Source organism: Macrobrachium rosenbergii, chromosome 33 (genome assembly GCF_040412425.1).
Source record: "Macrobrachium rosenbergii isolate ZJJX-2024 chromosome 33, ASM4041242v1, whole genome shotgun sequence".
In the NCBI taxonomy this organism is placed as follows: Eukaryota; Metazoa; Arthropoda; class Malacostraca; order Decapoda; family Palaemonidae; genus Macrobrachium; species Macrobrachium rosenbergii.
In genome coordinates this window covers 12,098,365-12,120,629 of record NC_089773.1, presented here as the reverse complement: position 1 = coordinate 12,120,629, position 22,265 = coordinate 12,098,365, and the positions used below count along the sequence as shown (strand labels likewise).

Genomic DNA, 22,265 nt, shown 5'->3' with positions numbered 1-22,265 from the left:
TAAAGTGTGTATGTGTGTATATATATATATGCATATACATATATATACGAGAAGAAAAAATAAATCTTGAAAAAATATGAAACTAAGAGATTAAAAATACCAACATCAATGTTTTTTTTTTTAGGAAAGAAGAAGAATTCAATTCGTCTTAATCTTGCAGTTTTGACATTTTAGAATGCACAATTTTAAGAAAATAATGAACACCGGATTTTACATATTTATTTTTGTTTAGAATATCATGGCAAGAAATCTGAATTAATTACTGATGACTCACTGATTCTGATAAACTATTATAATTTCGAAGTTTTCCGTAAATTACCTTGAATTATATTATAATTTAAGCCCAGAGTCCGGGGAAACTGGTAATCTGTTGTGAAGCTGTGTGATTAGAGAGAGAGAGAGAGAGAGAGAGAGAGAGAGAGAGAGAGAGAGAGAGAGAGAGAGAGAGAGAGAGAGAGAGAGATACTGACATGACGTAGTATATTCAGTGTTCAATATTACGTATTTGAATTTCAGTATGTTGACTGAATCATATTTTTGAAAAGTAAGTATAACATAAGTTTTTATATGTCATATTTATACCCAAAATCCTTTCACTGGGTCTTCAAAATTAAGTAATATTCCCATTTTCGAAAAAACTGACAATTTAATCGCAAAAAAAAAAATTTGTTTAATGATTCCAGCAAAATGAATGATTAAAGAAAAATTTTCCAAAATATGATGACACCTTCAAAATTATTTTGTAGGATGGAAAAAGTTACTTAAATCAATTTTTGAGTGCTAGAGTAAAAGCTTATTAACTGATAATTTATCCTTTGGCAAAATGGGACAAAATAAACATATTCGAAGTCTCCTGAATTCAACTTTTCACTGAATGCCGAGGTCCTTTGAACAGTGTACCTACTCTCAAGAGAAGACTGATACATCTAAATGACCCACTGAGCTAAACTACTGCCTTTCAAGTAGACACATTTCTCTCAGTTCCAAGACTCAATCTTCCCTCCTCGTCCACTCGAGAAATGCATGACACATTACTACTAATCTCCAGCTTCTGGAACGTTATGTAATTCTCTGGAATGCAGTCTCTGGAATTCAGGGCTTCCTTTCAGTCCCTGGAACGTAAGGTTTCTGTGATCCTGGAATACAACGAGTCCTCGCTGCGATAAAAGGATTTTGGGGGGTGTCCATGAATCGTACTTGCATCTCCCCAATGGAAACCCAAGTGGAATATCCTACGAGTATCCTGATCGCGCGCTCTCCCTCCACCGAGGTGATATCCACACATGGCAGCCGGGTTCTGGCGCCCTTTTTTCACCTGCCGCGAGGGACTTTCGCGCCAAACCAGACACTCCCAGTCGATTTAGGATCCACGAGTTGGCGGGCTTCTTACTATGTGTCAGATCAGTCACTTGGCGCTGGTTCATCTGGTGTGGTGACGATGGTGTTTTTTTTTTTTTTCAGTGGTGATGATGATGAGATGATCCGGAGGCAGACTAAGGCAATCATCTCATCTGCGTGATGCCTAAAGTGTTGAGCAGTGTGGTGGCGACGGCTAGGCCTAGCACGTACGCCAGGGAGCAGAGGTCGTTGGTGCCGGAGCCGTGTTGCATCGCTGCAGGGTGCTCTCCTGCGGAGGAGAAACAGAAGCATTATGGTTCCTACTGGAGGATTTTGATAAAGATGAGGGTGATGCCACTAGCCCAGTCCCTTCTCTAACATCACTGCTACACAACACAGTTGGCTGACCACTAGGACATATAATTCACTGATTATGTTAACTAGGGGACAATGAACCTTTCTGGACATAGGTCTAAATATCCCCCAAGTGGGACTAGACTCAAGTCTCCCACTGGGGAATTGTGGATGTTAAAAAATCAGTTATAAGGACCAGTATCAGAGATGCAAAGACATATAATATACATACATATATATATATATATATATATATATATATATATATATATATATATATATATATATATATATATATATATATACACATATATACATATATGGTATGCATGTGTAGCCTCTATTCAAAATAAGCTAAGCTCTTTGTGTACATGTGTATCTGTGTGTTAGTGTGTTCATCTATCTTATCATCACAAATACTGCTAAACTATACTATTCCATTAATTATATTATATGGAACTATTAAATGATACCCACAATTTCACCTCTGAATGAACCAGCCACCCAATCATGTTTTAATCCAATTAGAACACACAGCAAAATACAAATAGACACAAATTAACAAGTGACATATTTGCCAACACTTCACACCCCCTATATTGAGCTAACATCAAAGGATTTGGAGACCTTTGATAATGTGGCAGCTATGGCGATCCAAAATTATTGTATCAGTCATGACACTAAGATGAATTCTATTTGCAAAGTGTTTTTGCTCTTCTGTTATAGTCCGCTCCTCAATTTCATTGATGACGTCAGAGTTTTAGGAAGGAAACGACAGGAAGAGAAGAGAAGTTGGTCTAATTGATGTCAGAGTTTTAGGAAGAAAATTATAGGAAGAATAGGAAAGTAGTAGATCTAATTGATGTCAGAGTTTTAGTTAGGAAGACAAATATAGGAAGCAAATTCTAGGAAGAAAAGTAGTAGATCTAACTGATGTCAGAGTTTAAATTAGGAAGAAAAACATAGGAAGCAAATTCTAGGAAGAAAAGAAAAGTATATCTAATTGATGTCAGATTCTCAGGAAGAAAAATATAGGAAGAAGAGGAAAGTAACCTAGAGAACAAGAGTATAAGAATGAAAAACAAAACGGGAAGAAGGAATTTAGGAGGAATTAAGAAAACAAAGACATTTTAAAGATGAAGGAAGATCAAATCATAATACTAGAAGGAACAATCTCCTGTCTATCTCACCATTCTCCCTACATGACCCAACCACCTCCCGCTACCGAAAAAAAAATTTCAAGGACCCTTAAATAAATAAGATAAAAAGGATCTCTTACCATTTAGGATGTGAACCAACACTCCTCCAGTGGCCACGTCACCCAGCGAGCACGTGTAGTTACCAGAGTCTCTGGGAGTTGCGTTGGCAATGAACAGAGTCGACACGATGACAGAGCTGCTCATGTCTGTCTTCACGCTGCAGGTGGAGAGAGAGAGAGAAGGGATCGTAACAATATATACATATGTATACAAAGCTTAACCACTTGCACAATTGTTCTGAAATTCATACAATGAATAACAGGACTCTATTTAAGCAGGGTGATATCTGACGGAGATTTTATTTAAAAAAAAAATTCCAAGCCTTCAAGGAACATATGTCCCCATCGTCCGGTAGCTACCGGACGATGGGGGCAGGTAACCCTTGAAAGCTCGTAACCCTTTTCAATAAAATCTCCATTAGATACCATCATGTTTCAATGAAGTCCTGTTATATATATATATATCCAATATATCATCCACAAACAAGATTATATCACGATTCACTAACGATTAGATCTTAAAGATAACAAAAACAAACCAAAGGACCCCATTTCCTCAGAAACAGGCCTTCCTCTCCTGGCACCCAGCCACCCCCTTACCTGATACCCCCCCTGGAGGTGTCGTAATTGAGCATGTGTTCCCCGTGGCGCCACAGGATGAAGGTCTGGGCCTGGGGCATCTGACTGATGGTGCACTTGAGTTCGATGGTGCTTCCTGTCTTGTAGAATTTCTCCTGCACGCTGGCGCCACGCTCGTCAATAATTTCGACCACTGGAGCTTAAAGGAAAGAAGACGTACAAAAAAAGGGGGGGAGAGAAGAAAAAATCAGCACTATAGATGGACTAGAGGTGGAGGAGTTGCGTCTGTGTATAGGCACAGTAGTATGAGTATAGTATGCGAGAGTAGGGTTCAAATGGCAGAATCGCAGGGTCTGAGTGGAGTTCGTCGTGAGCTGTGGGATTTTGGTGCAAGAAAATTAAAGTATGCATAATGAGATTGCTCAGAGTTTGTAATAAGTTAAGATATAAGAACTGTAGGGGTACATTTAACAGTCGGAAGATTGAAAATACAATATAAATACAAGGACTACGATTGGGGTATAATGAGAAATAAATGGAGGCTTCCCTAGAACAGAAAAATCATGAGTGAACATATTTTTCATTTTAATTATGTAATCAGTGAACGGAAGGATTCTTCCGCTTACTGATTACGTAAACAGCACATAAATGCAAGAATTCTAGTCTAATGCATGAAATCATTTTGTTAATGCTAAATATATTAAAAATACGAATAAATCCAAGATCTGTAACTTTACTGGACAATCAACAGATGAATGTTTTCTTGTTGCAAGTGTATAAAATACTTTTGAAAAGGTCTGATCACGAGAAAGGTGAGTGGCGCAGTGTGTTTATGAGAGACTGGCAAACTGATAATGAGTTTTTAAAGGCTCTATAAAGAGCAGTTACAGAATTATAGATGAATGGAACATTATTATTATTATTATTATTATTATTATTATTATTCAGGAGACGAAACCTATTCTTTAAGCTTCCAAAGACAATGTCATTCATTTGAAAGCATTAACAGAAGGTAATGGGAAATACAGAAAGAAAAAATCAGTTATTAGAAAACAAAATATGAATTAACAAATCAATAAGTAAAAATGCAAGTAAATTATTACAATGCTTCCGAGATCCCACTTAGCAAGCAAAGACACAAACTCAGACCTCGAGCCAGAAAGCAAAAACACAGAGCAGATAAATCAGGCCAACGAAAGCACTAAGCAAGCACCCAAGCACAAATCCCGGAGGCAAAAAGCAATAAATCCTGGGTATATGGAAGGGTCTCCTGCCCTATCATCCCCTTTCCTCTGTTGTCATATTCTCTTTCGTATCCTCTCTCCATAACTTTCATATCTTTCCCCTTTTTCTCGCAGTTGCTTGGCTATTGCTTTCGCATGTCTTACCGTCGTATTTTGCATGTCTTAATGTCTTGTTTTATGTGACTTTGAGACATTTGAACTGGTGGATGAGAGGGCATCGGTGATGTTTTACTTATGATGTTGGACAATTGTACAGGAACTTCTGTCGATGGATTGTGGATGGGATATATTTCTCTGATTGAATGTTAATTTATTGGAAGTTGATAAAATTATGATATTTATCTTTAGGTTAATTGGTAAAAAGGATCTTGATTCATAGATAAAATTATTTTTAGATTTCATAATAATAATAATAATAATAATAATAATAATAATAATAATAATAATAATATGATATTCACCTCTAGTTTTATTCACAAAAAAAGCTATTATTCCAGAACTAAAATAATTTTTAGATTTACTAACATTAAACGGGATATTTTATATTTGATAGAAAATTAGCTTATTGTAGGCATGTTAATATAATTATAACATTTATCTCAAGTTTTATTCATATAAAAGCTGTCATTACAAAAAATTACTTTTAGATGCAACAATAGTGAATGGAATATTTATCTCTGACTGAATATTTATATATTGAAAGCAAGTTAATACAATTATGATATTTATCATTAGGTTAACTCATAAAAAAATTGTCAGTCCAAAACAAAAATTATTTTTTTTATTTTTAGATGCAATAACGGTAAGTGGAATATTTTATATCGGATAGAATGTCAATTTACTGAAAGCCAGTTAATAATATTATGATATTTATCTTTAGTTTTATTCATAGTAAAGATATTATTTCAAAACAAAAAATATTTTTAGATGTAATAATAAATTTGGTGATGTATATTTCATTAGTTTTGCAATGGAATTCCTTTTATACTTGAATGCAAATCATTTCTGGGAATTTGTATCAAATCAACAAATTATCAGGAACAGCTCAACTGGCTCACAAAGTTATTGAATATTGATATCAATAGAATTATTACTTTATGTGCAAAGGCCAATAACCTAAACGCCCTAATATTATTTTATAAACCTCAGATCCACAGGAAATAGTCATGGACAGAAATATAATTATAATAACCACAATGCCCTCTTAGCTTGCAGATGGATAGAATTGACTGTTGAAAAAAAGGAGGAATTATGGGAATCTGAGGTACAGAAGGAGGGGGAGAGACCCCCTTAAGGTTGGAAATAGATGGAAAATTAATAATTTATCTTAACCAAACACTTCGAGAATTATTGATAAACTAATTAACCAGTTTTTTTCTAACTACGTTCAGCTACCATTCAGCCCCCGCCTTCGATATGCCCTTGCACCAGTGGTTCTTATAACCAGGGGTGTTTGCACCCCTGGGTGCGAGGATGCCTATGTATAATTAAATCAAAATATATTTATATATACGCATGTTTTTTTTTTGCTGCAAAAATAAAAATAAATAAATAATAATAATAATAATAATAATAATAATAATAATAATAATAATACACAACAAATCAACTTTGTATTTCAGCATTCTTTTTTTTATTTCAGCAATTCAGGGGCGCGAGAACTGACTCCTGATTTGAAAGGGGTGCATACATTGAAAGGGGTCAAGAACCTCGGATAGCCCAATTTTCGCAGCATCTCCGGAGGCTCAAAAAAAAAAAAAAAAAAAAAAAAAAAAAAAAAAAAAAAAATCGAAATTGAAGAAATTAGCCAAGATGGAGAAGCGAGTTTTTTTTTTTTTTTTTGGGTCGGGTGGAAAAAAACAAGGGAATGTCTCGTCCTTCCTCGAACGTTTTAGAAAACAGTTTTATAGCCTCTCTCTCTCTCTCTCTCTCTCTCTCTCTCTCTCTCTCTCTCTCTCTCTCTCGTTGTTTTCTCTTGTTTTCGGACGAGGCGGTATTTGGGGAGAGAAGTTTTTTTTTTTTTTTTTTTTTTTTTTGGGGGTGGGGGTGGGGGGGGGGGAGATTTGGTAATCTCAAGGAAAAGTCTGGTTTTATTTGGAAGAAACCTGGAAGAAAATATTGTCTGCAAAAGCTTAAATTAAAAGTATGTATGTATGTATGTATGTAAGATGGAAGAAAGAGAATATGGAAGGAGGTACAGTAAAAGGAACGAAAGAGGTTGCAGCCAGGGGCCGACAGCAGGCTGCAAGGAACCTCAAAAGTAATGCCTACAGTGCGCCGCATGAGGCGCACCGACGGCACTCCCCGGGTAAATGAATTATAATCATAATATCATCATCGACACAAAGATGCGATCCCAAAAACGAGATGTATTTGTCGAACAAACACGAGCCGAGTATTAAGACTGCATTAAAATATGAATGATTAATACTGCACGTTATTAAAATATACATATATATATTTCCTATCTATGAGGAATACACATTAATCACTGATGTTTATTCGGCCTCAAAGCCAAGAGGAAACGACAGACATATATATATTAATTTTCCAGCGAACAAAAATTTATTCTCGACAACGTATGGCTTTGTAATATCTCCTGTGACGAATACTCCCCGATTCACCCAATGCCCGATGATAAATACAATCATTTATGCGGTAATACACAGAGGAATCGCTGATAATGAAGAATAAGTGGAACAGAAACGAATATAAAGGTATTTAGATGGAATATATACAACACAATGATTGTTGACGCGGTACAGTTCCGGATACCTTCTGTTAAGAATGTTAATTTGTCTACCCAATACAGACTAATAAACACAGCAGAGTACTCGATATTAGAAGCACCGGAGAACACTGAACACAAAGAATAGAAAAAGAGTGAAAAGGAATAAGAAGTAGTCAAATAAAATAAATTGGCACTGTGTAGTTTTGTGATATCATCTGTTAGGAATATTCGCCGATTTGCCCAAGTAAGTACGAGGGATTGTCCAGCCTCTAAAACCACAATGAGACAATGAAAAAGAAGAAGAAGAAGAAGAAGAAGAAGAAGAAGAAGAAGAATAAAAGAATAAAAAAAAAAGAGAGAATTCGCGTCGAATAAACAAAGCGATGAGTGTTGACATCGTACAGGGCTTCGAATATCCATCTCCAGTGAAACGGGTTGGGGCGCAACCCTTGGTTATTGATTTGCTCCGAGAGAGAGAGAGAGAGAGAGAGAGAGAGAGAGAGAGAGAGAGAGAGAGAGAGAGATCCAATCTCAAAGACTGGCGATCCGCCAACCCAAGTGTCTATTTGGCGGAGAGAGAGAGAGAGAGAGAGAGAGAGAGAGAGAGAGAGAGAGAGAGAGAGAGAGAGAGAGAGAGAGAGAGAGAGATAGCGCAGGTTAGATATAAGTGCAACGTACGGATTGGCACGAGGAGAAACAATAAGGAATAGAATAAATAATAAATGGAAGTAACAAATCAACAGAGAAATGGAAAAATTGAAAGAGTCAGTATTTAAAAGTGGCGAATAATAATCATGATCAATTTAACAATTGAGATTAGGGTGTTATGAAAACTTATCAGCAAGAGAACAGATTGCTAATAGAGATTGTATTTCTAGAAGAACTGAGAATAATTTGGATGTTCTCGATTGATGTAAAAGATTATTAGTGAAAGATAATAATGAAACAAACATATATATATATATATATATATATATATATATATATATATATATATATATATATATATATATATATATATATATATATATATATATATATATATATATACTAAATCTTTTTAATTAGCTGGAACAGATACCAAAGCAAATAATATTAAAGGACTTCCAGTAATCTCTCAAGACTAAGTAATCCTTCTGTGACTTAGGCGATTATGACGCTAAAGAAAGATTTTCTTGGCGAAGAAAATTAAGAAAATATGTCACAAGGAGTTATTTTATTTCTTATTCATGATGCTTCAGAAGATATATTTTTACTGTAGTGATTTAGTAAAAAAATAAAATAAAAACAAAGTTGGTATATTAAAAATTCAGCGAAGACTTTTGTTTCTTTATGAACAATGTTCCAGAAGATTTATTTTTACTGGACTGACTTAAAAAAACAAAGGTGACATTTAGAAACTCTTCTATTTGTTTTGCATAATATTTAACAATACTTATCATTACTGTTTTGATTTTAAAAATCAACAGTGAAATATAATGTGTTAAAAATTATTTGAGTTTTTAAAAAAAAATTGTCAGTAAGATTTTGTTTTACATCTGAGACCTTGAATTTATTCATGGCATTTACTAAGGTATTACTATTAAATGTACCTGAAAAAACCTTAGAATATTATATAATATCCACTTAATAAATCACCATACAATACATCTCAATACGTGCTTAGATTCACTTTCCGGGAAAACTCAACTTCAAAATAGTAAATAAAAAAATTGTGAATTTCAAAATGCGGCAAGATTTTTGTACTGAAGAGACCTTGAACCATTTTAATACTGACCGAAAAAAATCGCCATCTAATTCTTCAAACTTACTGAGGCTTATTATTAAACTCAATTTCAAAAAATAAAAAAAAGTATTATCTGCCAGGCAAAAAGATATACAGATTCTGCAAAAAGGTAAATATCCAAGGAAGGGTGCAGCGCCCCCTAAATATTCATGCACACAGGGGGAATATGGAAGCAGACAAGCATTACAAACATCCTTTCTAGGGGAAGGGGAGGGGGGCTAGTTTGGATGTTTCATTTAACATAACGTCAGAATATTCGAGAAGATATAATTAATTACTGACATGAAGTTTGGAATTAAATGATGAATGTTTTCAGAGGGTAATATTCGAAGAGAAATTATTCATATGATGTTTGATTTCAATGAAGAATATTTTCAGAAGGTAATATTGAAGAGTATTTTCGGAAGGTAATATTGAAGATTATTTACAGAAGGTAATATTGAAGAATATTTTCGGAAGGTCAATATTGAAGAATATTTTCAGAAGGTAATATTGAAGAATATTTTCAGAAGGTAATATTGAAGAATATTTTCAGAAGGTAATATTGAAGAATATTTTCAGAAGGTAATGTTGAAGAATATTTTCAGACGGTAACACTGAAGAATATTTTCAGAGTAATATTCGAACAGAAATTATTAACATGAAGTTTGATTTAAATGACGAATATTTTCAGAAGGTAATATTAAAAAAACATTAAAACATATATTTATTTATACGACGAATATTTTCAAATGATAATATTCCAAAACAAACATTAAAATGAATTTTTATTTAAATGAATATTTTCAGAGGGTAATATTAAAAAAGCCATTACAATTAAATTCTATTTGCATGAATATTTTCAGAACATAATACTTAACTTCGTATTTTAGTGAAAAACTGATCTGATGATAAAAAAAATTAATATTTCACGGTTATATTTTTCATATTTAATGAAAGTAAAAAAATGTAAATCATAAAAATTAAACCAAAACATCAAATAAACAACAGAAGAACAATGAATTCATATCTGACACAAAAATGAAACTCCAAAATATCAGATTTTATATCACATCAAAATAACGAATTGAAAAATGGAAAATAAAATAGGACGCATTGCACGTCCCGCCGTAATTAAATCAGTTTGTTTATTTATTCAATTAAAAACAAATAAATGTTTCGATATGAAAAAAAAAGGAACGAGTGCAATCTGTGAAACCCATACAGACATGAAATTTAGTAAAATATTGTTTGTGTGGAAATGATGAATATTTGCAGTTAAAATTGGAAGTCTGTCCTTGTGAAACAAAAAAATTTTTTTTTGAAAACACAAAATCCTCTGCACTGACGAATTTTTTAGTGAACTGACGCACACACACAAGCATATATATATATATATATATATATATATATATATATATATATATATATATATATATATATATATATATATATATATATATATTCATTCAATACAAAATCTAAGAACTAATTCTACATCTTCAGAATAGGATCTGGGATTTGAAGTATCAAGCCTTATCACTGCATTTTAGAAATCAAATAAAATTTGTATTCTGAAGTGATAATATAATCTCTAACACAAAAAAAGCAGAATACTACTGTAACATACTGTAGCTGTAAAAGAGTCATGCTACCTCCCAAAGCATTAAATAATAAAGTAATGAAGAGAATAGCATTGTTTTTTTGAAAGATTCACAATACATACATTCCTTCATCAGCTAAGACTTTGAATCCCAGCGAATCAAAACAACGTTACATTTGTAGCCACTAATAAAAATAAAAAAGTCCCTTACAAAAAAAGTCTAAAGGTAAAGAATATTTTTAGGGAAATCTATTTTATGTTTATTTGTGGCTGCAAAGATATTTTTTGGATCGGTTGGGATACAAAGTCATACCTGATGAACGAATGTCTTCATTCTTTACCTTCAGAGACCCCAAGAATAAACACATACTAATTAATAAATACAAAATAAACCAAGTACAAAATGCGCCGAAGAAATATAATGCTGTATGAAACTCTCCGCCACGCCCCATGAAACTCTCAGCCGGCCGTGATGGCCTTGCGTTGCTGTGGTGCCAGAGGCACGATCAAGGTTAACTTTAACCTTAAATAGAATAAAATCCACTGAGGCTAGAGGGCTGCAATTTGGCATGTTTGATGATTGGAGGGTGGATGATCAGCATACCACTTTACAGCCCTCTAGCCTCAGTAGTTTTCAAGATCTGAACTAAACAAAAAACACAAAAACATGCAAACGACATCCACCAATTAAGTGGTCTTACCAACTATGTTCAGACGCACGTAGAGGATCTTTGGAGGGTGCGTCGAAATTTGACACTCGTAGGTCCCCTGGTCCCGTCTTTGGGTGTACTTGATCTGGAGTTTCCAGTTGTTGGGGTGCTCGAAGTTCAGCGAGTACCTGGAAGAAGAAGAAGAACCGGAGATTTGTCATTCGATTCCAGTTTTTGGAGAGGTTGGGGTTCCAGGAATAGAGGTTGGGGTTCCAGGAATAGCTGCAAGAAATGGGAGAATTTGTTTTCAGGCACCGAAGAGTTAGGAGTTCCAGGAACATCTGGAAGAAATGAGAGGATTTGTCGTTCATTTCCAGGTGCTTTGGCACTCTGTATTCCAGGACTATCTGGAAGAAGTAGAAGTGATAGATTTTATCATTTATTTCCAGGTATATGAGCATTATGAATTCCAGGACTATTTGTCTGAAAAAGAAATGAAAGAATTTGTCATTCATTTCCAGGTATTTAGACCTTCGGAATTCCAGGAGTATTTGTTAGAAAAAGAAATGAAAGAATTTATCATTTATTTCCAGGTATCAGGGCATTATGAATTCTAGGAGTATAGGGAAGAAGAAATGAGAGAATTTGCCATTTATTTCCAGCTATTTAGACCTTCGGAATTCCAAGACTATTTGCTATAAAAAGAAATGAGCAAATTTGTCACTCATTTCCACTGCATATTTTGAAAACATCCGTGTTATGTATAATGAAGCTGAAATTACATAAAATGACACACTTTTGAGTAACTTTTGTCAATCATCAGAATTACTGGTGCTTCTATTAAAAGGTTATCTATAATAAAATTTTATTAAATAAAAATATACAAAAAAAAAGTTACTACTTTTAAATAGTTACGAATTCACTGTCTACACCAAATCATTTTTATATATAAATTAAACCTTCTGACATCTTTCCCTTCATACCCACTACCCCAAAATTATAATTTAGCAGTCCTCTTATCATAAAAACCCAATTTATTATCTTCATCGGATTAACTGCACCAAACCAAAAAAAAAAAAAAAATAAAGACCCACCATTACTGAATTACGTTATTATCCTTATCACACTTTATAGTTTCTTGGTCATTAGAAAGCATTATCACGCCGTTAACGCCATTAGAGAGAGAGAGAGAGAGAGAGAGAGAGAGAGAGAGAGAGAGAGAGGACGAAATGACTGGCAAAATGTAGGTAGACTTCGGAAAGAGACTTAGGAAATTAGAGAGAGAGAGAGATAATTGATAATATATAGATAGACTTTGACAAGAGAATTCAAATGAAAAAATGTAGAGAGAGACTTAGAGAGAGAGAGAGAGAGAGAGAGAGAGAGAGAGAGAGAGAGAGAGAGAGAGAGAGAGAGAATCATTGTCAAAATGTACATAGACTTTGACGAGAGAATTGAAGAAATTAGAGAGAAAAAAAAATAATTGATAATATACAAACTTTGAAAAGAGAATTCAAGAAATTAGGAAAGAGAGAGAGAGAGAGAGAGAGAGAGAGAGAGAGAGAGAGAGAGAGAGAGAGAGAGCTGTATAATTATCATGCAGTAATGACCCGTGGAAGAGAAGTCTCTGCAGTAATGCTTTTAAACTCTGCGCCTGACATAACGACTTCCAGTCTCCTAGTTTGGAATCAAGGCCCTTAATGGCCTTAATACACTTCTTAATGACCTGCTTTATAAAGAGGGACTAATTAGCTGCGACGTCTTATGATTGGAAATGGATTGGCGTTTAATTTTTATCTTTATTTCTATTTATTTATTTTTTTTTATATTGAGGTTTTCTTTCTTCGACCTTCTGACTTCGGTTTTGGCTTCATTTGGATTCTCGTTTTTTTCTGGGGGATTGATTGATAGATTAATAGTCTTTATATCATCTAGATCTATAGTTGGTTTTTTGGGAGGGTGTGAATTTGAAAAATAAATTTCTTTCAATCCAAAATATTTGGGACTTCAAAAATGTCTCTTGAAATCATATTAACATCTTTACTTGATAATGTTACATTCCCTGTTTTTGGGTGGGGTTGTTATCAACCCTTCTTGGGGTTGGACATCAACCCTTCGTGGGGTTGGGTATAAACCCTTTTGGGGTTGGATATCAACCCTTTAAACCAACCCCAAACCCAGATTAAAAAAAAATCTGAAGTTTGAAAGTAGATACAACTTCCCTGCCTATTAATTCAGATCATTAAATGAAAAGATAAAAATACAATTAAATAAATAAATCAATAAATAAACGAATAAATGACTAAAAGACTCAATATTGCATACAATCATCGTCTCAAGACCACGAAAAGCGCAACGCCACTGACGCGAACGTAGCGAAAAATAAAAAAATAAATAAAAAATGACGTAAATCCGATTGGAAACCTACGCTTCCTCCATTCTCAACTCATTAACCCCTCATTAACCGACATTCCGTGTACAATACCGGAAAGAGGCTTTGGGTGGGGGGTAGGGCGGGGGTTTGGGTGTACCCCCTACCTCCCTGGGTCCCCCTGGACCGCCACACCCACCTGGAATCCCCAGGGTGTTCCACGGTAGTCCTCATAAGAGGAGGAAATCAATCAAACAGCGAGTCTTCCTGAAGATGTATGAGTCCCCCTGGGGGTGGGTGTGTCCCCCAGGGGTGGGGGAGTCCCTCTGGGGATGAGTGATCCCTCTGAGGATAGGTGAGTCCCCCTGTGGAGTGGGGAAGTGGAGTGGGGGAAGTACATCTGGGGATTGGTGAGTCCCCTGGGGATGTGGAGTCCCTCTAGGGAATGGCTGAGCCCCCCTTGGGGTGGAGGAGTCCCCCTGGGGAATGAGGGAGCCTCCCCAGGGTGGGTGAGTCGCCTGGGTGGGTGAATCCCCCTAAGGTGGGGGAGTCCCCCTTGGGATGAGGTAGTCCCCCTGGGAATGAGTGAGTCCCCTGGGGAATGAGTGAGTCCCCCTGGGGAATGAAGGATTCCCCATGGGGAATGAGGGAGTCCCTCTTGGGATGGGGAAGTCCCCCTTGGGATGGGGTAGTCCCCCTGGGAATGAGGGAGTCCCCCTGTAGAATGAGGGAGTCTCCCTGGGAGTATGGAGTCCCTTCGGGGAATGGTTGAGTCCCCCTTGGAATGGATTAGTCCCCATGAGGGTAGGGAGTTCCCCTGGGGCGCCGGACGGCTAGAGTAGGTCGTCCCTGGAGTGCCCAAAATAAAAGACAGTCGACAGGTGTGTCAAAGGTCACCCATCACCGTGAGTGACAGGTGTCTGATCACCTGTTCCAACAAATTAAGGTCGGGGCTTCACAGGTGATTCAACCATAGGAAAAAACTATTAATATAATAGATTTCTTCGTAACCTGACGTGAGATTCGAGCTTAGATATTCCAGGTAATTTCTAATTAGGAAATTAGACTTTCAAGCTGATGAGATTAATCTATTATAAATTGAGTTAATAATTATTTTTTTTTAGAAGAGAGCTTTGTAATATACAAAATGAATTACTTGGTACGATCCTAGTAATGCCTTCTAAATAGATTGACAGCATTGTTAAAATATATATTATATTTTTTAATTTATGTTTTCTATGCCACTAATGATGTGTATTTGATTTATCAAAATTGTCAAAATAATATTTTTGATTATGGAACTGAATATCTTTTATATAGATGACTGTTTAAAGTTATCAATATCTGGGTGAAAATTCAACCTATCAAGGACAAGTGATTCCAAATGTCCTGAAATTTCTTTTATATATACATATATATGTATATATAAATACTGATATTTATATATATACAGTATATATACTGTATATGTGTGTATACACACACACACTCAAATAACAACCAAAAACTGGAAAAAAACCATTTCTATCACAAGATTAACAATAATAAAAAAAAAAACAGGACCGCCACAATCTCTTAGAAGACGCACCTAAGACGACTGCTCCCTTATCAAAACGCAAAACAAAGACCTAATCTCTGATATACAGACACCGCAATTTCACTTAATATCTTAAGCTGATTGCTTTGTTATGGCGACAGGAAATGGAATTCCTTCTTAAACCCCGGCGATGGGATCGTAAACTGTGGAATTAATTATTTGGAGAAGACCTTTTGTGAATTTTTGTTTATTTCATTATTATTATTATTATTATTATTATTATTATTATTATTATTATTATTATTATTATTATTATTATTATTTTATTTCAACTGTGGAATTATTTATATGAAAAGCCCCTTTTGTAAATATTTATTATTATTATTATTTAGGATTATAATGATTATTATAGTTCTCGTTAAAATGTGGGAAATTTGACTAATATCATTATATGATTATGATGAATTTCATTATTATTATTATTATCATATTATTATTATTATTATTACTGTTGTTAGTTAGGATTTTATTTATTATTATATTCTGTACTTATGAAAAAAATATATATAAATGTAGAGAGAGAGAGAGAGAGAGAGAGAGAGAGAGAGAGAGAGAGAAACATCAAATTCATATAAATCAGGGAACACAAAGTAAGGAAGTGAATTCCACATCCCCGTACAAAAAAAAAAAAAAACTTGTGAATAAACACGAAATGTAACAACTCTCTTGACCCCTTTTTGTTCAAACATAAGGAATAAAAAAAAAGTAACAGCTCTCTCGCGCGCACGCAACGCGGAAAAGGCCAAAGAGTGCGCGAAAAACGCCGAATTCTCATGGGGCCAAGTGAGCAGGTTACTGGAACGAAATAAATAAAACGACTCTCTAGGCAGTCTAGCTTCATTATTGCGCGCGTTCGCGCGCACGGACACGTGTCTCTGTCTCTCTCTTTCTCTCTCTCTCTCACTATGCTCTTTGTATGTATGTATGTGTGTGTATGTATGTATTATACAAGTATTATACACATATATATATATACATATATATATATATATATATATATATATATATATATATATATATATATATATATAGTCCTTCATTGATCAAAATATTATTAAATTAGCCATAACATAAATATATATGATGGTAGGATCTCTAAACTCGGTTTCATGATACAAAATTATCATGCTTTAATTTTTTTCAATTGATTTTGTATATACAGTTTTAATTGTTTATGGGATTTTATGATTTTATTGTCAATTTACACAAAATTAAGTTTCTTGGGCTACCCTGGTGCGCAAAGAGAGAGAGAGAGAGAGAGAGAGAGAGAGAGAGAGAGAGAGAGAGAGAGAGAGAGAGAGAGAAATGTCAAAATCGAGGGGAAAAAGCACTTGGCATTTTGCAAGCGATGACCTTTTACTGGTGACAGAGAGAGAGAGAGAGAGAGAGAGAGAGAGAGAGAGAGAGAGAGAGAGAGAGAGAGAGAGAGGAAACTAATTAACAATACCGTCCCAATATTGGCTCTTGACAACTGCCGCCTGTAAATGGGAAAAAATTCCGAACATCATCGTCCCTCAGGCAGTACCACGAATGTTGGAAGACGCCATTTAAATTCTTCATGGAAAACATATCAAGTCACACATATGAAATTTTTACGGGGCTGAGTTATCGCTGTTTGAATATTAATGAGGCTGGGTCCTTGTCAAGACTACTATACTATTATATAATATGCTGCGTCTTTAATTATTGAGCAAAAGGAATGTTCGTGATGTGTTTTAAAATGTTTTTATTATTCTTTGTGTTAAGCTGACATGTTTCATACAGGTACCAGTTTTAAGAATAACATAATTGTTTCCCAAACAGTTCAGATTTACCTATCAAACGCAGGTGCCAGTTTTAGGAATATTGAATGTAATTATTTTCGATATAATTATTTTTCAGTTACATAGAGAATAAGCTAGGTGCGTCAGAATAACTAAAGTTATTTTTTTCTTTATAAAATACTTCATAGATTAAAATATACGTACAAATTCGATTTTAAAAGATGTTCATTATCCTACAATATATGAATGTGATTGACATAAATTTAAAATCGTTTAGCGCTTCATTGTACGTCAAATATTATCTATTATATCTAGTGAGCCCGTTGGATATTAATTAAATAATAAAATATATAAAGAAAAAATAAATTCGTTTATTACATATAGTAAGGTTGGATTTTATCACATTGTAAAATACATCAAGATAAAATCAACTCGATATTTTTTACTGCATAAAAATAACAAAAATTGCATATCATCCGTTATGTAATTTGTTCTGTATCATTACAAGTCTCTTATTCCAGTTTTAAAAAAGCCGAATTTAACGTTTCAGGACACCGGAAAAAATATCGCAAGGACAACACACAAAATAAAAAGATACGGAAACCGGCTAATGGAGTTAGTGTTTTTGTTTCTATTCTATTTCATTTTATTTTCTCTCAGTCTCTCTTTCTCTCTCTTTCTCCATTTTCCTAATCCCTCCGCAAAAAGGGAAAAATAAAAACTTCTTCGTGTCACTTTTTCCGCGGCGGATGGCGTCTAAATCCTTTCGCCTGAGTTTTAAAATCATTTTTTTTTTATTTTAGTTCCTTTCAATCGGAAGACAGAATGAGAACTAATAATCGTGGTATGCAAATGTGTTACTGAGTCTCTAAAGTATATTCACGTACGTATATTTGCAGTTTATTTATGTATGACTAAAAACACCCTGAGTGAATATTTATAAATGAGTCAATTTGTATCTTTAGTCGAGAGGGCAAACACGATTTTATTTTATATTTTATTAGGGTTCAATGTAATAGGCTAAATGAAGTAAATTTCGTTTACGTATTGTTTGCTCTTTGTCACGCACACGCACACACACACACACATATATATATGTGTAATTCTAATAGCCACAATGCCCTCTTAACTTCTCAAATTGTGGCTATTAGAATTACATATGTGTCTGGTAAAAGTGACAGTAGATTCTACATATATATATATATATATATATATATATATATATATATATATATATATATATATATATATATAACCACCATGTGTCAGCGTGCATGTGCAATCATCTACAAACGCACAAACACACCATACAAAAAAAAAAAAAAAAACACGCCTCAATCTAGAATAACAAAAAAGAAAAAAAAAAATTCAACCACGCAACCTATCCACGAAAAACGCCTCTTCCACCTTTGTCCACCGGAATCGAACGAACGGTTTCGTGCTGTAGCCGCGTCACTCACTCACGAAACCCCCATCGAACCCTTCCACGAATTCTTGAAATTTTGCGAACCGAGAAGGGCACGAAATAAAAAAAAAAAATCGGAATCCTCTGAAAATTGATGGTACGTGAAGTCGCTATTCGCGTCACGCGAGCCGAGAGAGAGAGAGAGAGAGAGAGAGAGAGAGAGAGAGAGAGAGAGAGAGAGAGAGAGAGAGAGAGAGAGAGGGCCATCTCGTGAAATGCGCTCTCCGGCCAATGAAATGGCTTTATTCAATTTGCTACGGACATGGGAGGACATCGGGGCGATGGGTGCTTTATTTTTAGGGGGGAGATGGGGGGCTGAGTCCCCCCCCCCTTCCCCAAAACCTGCCAGTGGGAATATTTGTTTCCTTTCGGGAAGACTATCGAGGTCTATGACTTTGAAATCTATTGGCTGGTGTCAGGAGGTGGGGGGAATTTTGACTCATCTATTGGCTGGTGTCAGAAGGTGAGGGAATTTTGACTCATCTATTGGCTGGTGTCAGAAGGTGGGGGGACTTTTGACTCATCTATTGGCTGGTGTCAGAAGGTGGGGGAATTTTGACTCATCTATTGGCTGGTGTCAGAAGGTGAGGGTATTTTGACTCATCTATTGGCTAGTGTCAGAAGGTGGGAGTCTCTATATTGCCATTAACTGACTGGTGTCAGAAAGTGGGAATCTCTATATTGCCATCAATTGGCTGGTGTCAGGAGGTTACAACACTAATGACCTCTACGGAACAAGGAAGTGGGAATCTCTATATTGCCATCAATTGGCTGGTGTCAGGAGGTTACAACACTAATGACCTCTACGGAACAAGGTTAGAAGCTGGTACTGGTTCTCATGAGGTAAAATTAGAAGAGAAAAAACAAAATCTTGACATCTGCTGTTGACAATAACTCATAAGATAACAGATAAGCCTGAAATATGACAATAACTCATAACATAACAGATAAGCCTGAAATATGTCAATAACTCATAAGATAACAGATAAGTCTTTAATATTCTAAGTCAGAGGAAATAGCATTTAGGCCACTGATAAGAACAAATATTGAGTAGGTGGGAACTTTAAGCCAAAAAAGTTGCCACTTCCGCTATCTATTGAACAGAATGGAAATTTATGAATCTACAATCCTGGAATTATTGAGACATCGCGAAACCAAAGACCACGCTTATATCATAACCCTATTATGAAAACACTTCTCCTTATCTTAAAAATTACAAGAAATGTCCAATACTGATTTTAGCTGCAACATTCTTATAAAGAAACAACGTCACTTACCCCCTAACCAGAAAACTTCAAACCCACTGCCCTTTTAAAATGGAACTAGCAATCAAAGTATTCAAATCACGAACACTGCATACGAGGAATGTGACATATCACATGAGCACACACAAAAAACGTTCTTAGAACTCTCTGCCACAGTGAAAGACCACGAAAGATGAAATGTTCCAGGAATCTGCGTGAGCAGATATGGGTCGAGTTCGAACTTTTACTTTCTGTGATTACTAATTGGCTGGTCAGTTTGTTAGGGTAAATAATGATTTTATCTGTTAATGGTGTATCTTTGATGGTTCATTCTTCTATTTAATATTTATATACGGTTTGGGGTATGTTCTCGTAACTATACTTATGTGAATGAAAGCTTAATTATAATTAATGATGATTAATTATAAAAGCAATTCATTAATCAAGGTGATACACTGAACACATGCATTGTAACAGATGCTCTCCCAGTAAATAGGATAGTGCCATCATTGCACCTCACGTGGTGCACTGTAGGCATTACTACAGACTTGCAGCGTCCCTTCTTAGGCCCCCCTAGCTACACCCACTTTTTAGCCTTTCTTCCATTTTGCTGTCCAGCCACTCTAACTCCCTCTTATAACAGGTGACCTTTCTCTTAACAAAGTTTTAATATTTAAAAAGAGAATTGAATTCTTTCATTGTCAGTTTTGTGTTTTCTTTGGAGGAAGAAAAAGCAGTTTGATTTAAATGCGTCCAGTAGTCACAGTGATGGGAGAAGCTTTTTGTTGTAAATGTTGAAAACATTTAAATGAAAAACATTTTCTTTGTAAATAAAAACATTTCAACAAAACATTCTGCTGTAAATGTAAACATTTCAACAAAAACATTCTGCTGTAAATGTATTAACATCCAACAAAAACATTCTGTTTGCCAATCCAGTAAACATTCTGCTGTAAATGCAGCAAACATTTCAACAACAAAAAAACATTCTGTTGTAAATATGGTAAATATTCTGTTGCAAACATACTAAACAATTTCACGTAATTGTACGAATCGTTCCAACGAAAAACATTAAAAAACGCAACTACGCTCTTTTGAAAATCCAGTAAACATTCTGTTGCAAATTCACCAGATATTTCAAAACGCAAAAACGTCCCGTTGCATACGCAGCAGGAAATTACCGTTCATTTCACGACCGTGATCGATCACCTTATCTCCGCAGTTCTCTCCCCGAAATCGGGCCAAATAAATGGACTGGTTCCATTACCGGTAAATCTCGATCCTATTACCAAACAAGGGCCTGATTCGCCGAATCTTTCGATAATCTAACGGACGCTTTATTTGGCGAGGTTGAAACAAAACCCTTTTGGTCTGGGGATTAATGGTGGGTCGCGATGGTCCCTGGTATTGAATCTGATGGGTCCTTGAGTGGGATTTTTGGCAGGTCAGGGTAAGACCCAGAAGTGAATGTAGTTAGTGGAATGAATGGCTGTTAATGTAGTTTGATATTCAATTCAAGGTGTGGAGATAGAAAGGAAAGTGTCTAAGTTTCGCTGGAGAATATTATAATAGTTTATTTACCTTTCAGTAGAATTACATATAATATTATATATATATATATATATATATATATATATATATATATATATATATATATATATATATATATATATATATATATATATATATATATATATTCTGCATGTCTGTGTGTGCACAACAGAGAGAGAGAGAGAGAGAGAGAGAGAGAGAGAGAGAGAGAGAGAGAGAGAGAGAGAGAGAAATTTTCCACAATTCCTCCCACATACCATTCAAATCATTCCCTACCCAACAACTCGGAATATCCCCAACAGAATAATAATATTATATACCTCATTCCCCATCGCGCAAAGCGAGAGAACGATCTCATAAATTAGCAGCCGAACGAACAAAAACGCCACGTAAAACCCGTTCACAAGACACGGGGCATATCCGAACGCGGCGACGACCTGGCCACATACATCAGAACGCACATAAACAAGTGGGGTCCCGGGGGTTATTTACCAATGCCCGGGGCCATTGACACTAACAGCCCTGTTCATCTTGCAGCGGCAATGCAACGGTAAAGAATAGGGCAGAATTATTGCTCTAATTTAAAAGGTTATTTACGAGGCGAGGGGGGCGAGTCACGTTCGCTCGCTCGCTCCCCGTTTTAATGTATGGCTCGTTGTTGGTGAAGGGGGCGAGGGGTGGGGGGGGGGGGGATATGGGAGGTACCTGCTGAGGTGTTGGTGTAGGTGGTGGAGGTATGCTGACAAAGGGGT

General features: G+C 35.4%; 1 protein-coding gene across 5 annotated transcripts in view; it reads right to left on the bottom strand.

The window, feature by feature from the left end:
* Positions 1 to 368: 368 nt before the first annotated feature.
* The window catches only part of LOC136855930 (lachesin-like), a 460,516-nt gene continuing 438,619 nt past the window's right edge, over positions 369 to 22,265 (bottom strand). For 3 of the 5 annotated variants that reach the window (XM_067133427.1, XM_067133428.1, XM_067133426.1), the window contains 4 exons: positions 11,574 to 11,710; positions 3,551 to 3,728; positions 2,972 to 3,108; positions 369 to 1,627 (listed from right to left, as the gene is read on the bottom strand). In XM_067133427.1, coding sequence (XP_066989528.1) covers positions 1,503 to 1,627; positions 2,972 to 3,108; positions 3,551 to 3,728; positions 11,574 to 11,710 — 577 coding nt within the window. In that variant the 3' untranslated portion in view covers positions 369 to 1,502. The remainder of the gene's footprint in view (positions 1,628 to 2,971; positions 3,109 to 3,550; positions 3,729 to 11,573; positions 11,711 to 22,265) is intronic. The other 2 variants (XM_067133430.1, XM_067133429.1) reach the window with 1 other exon arrangement.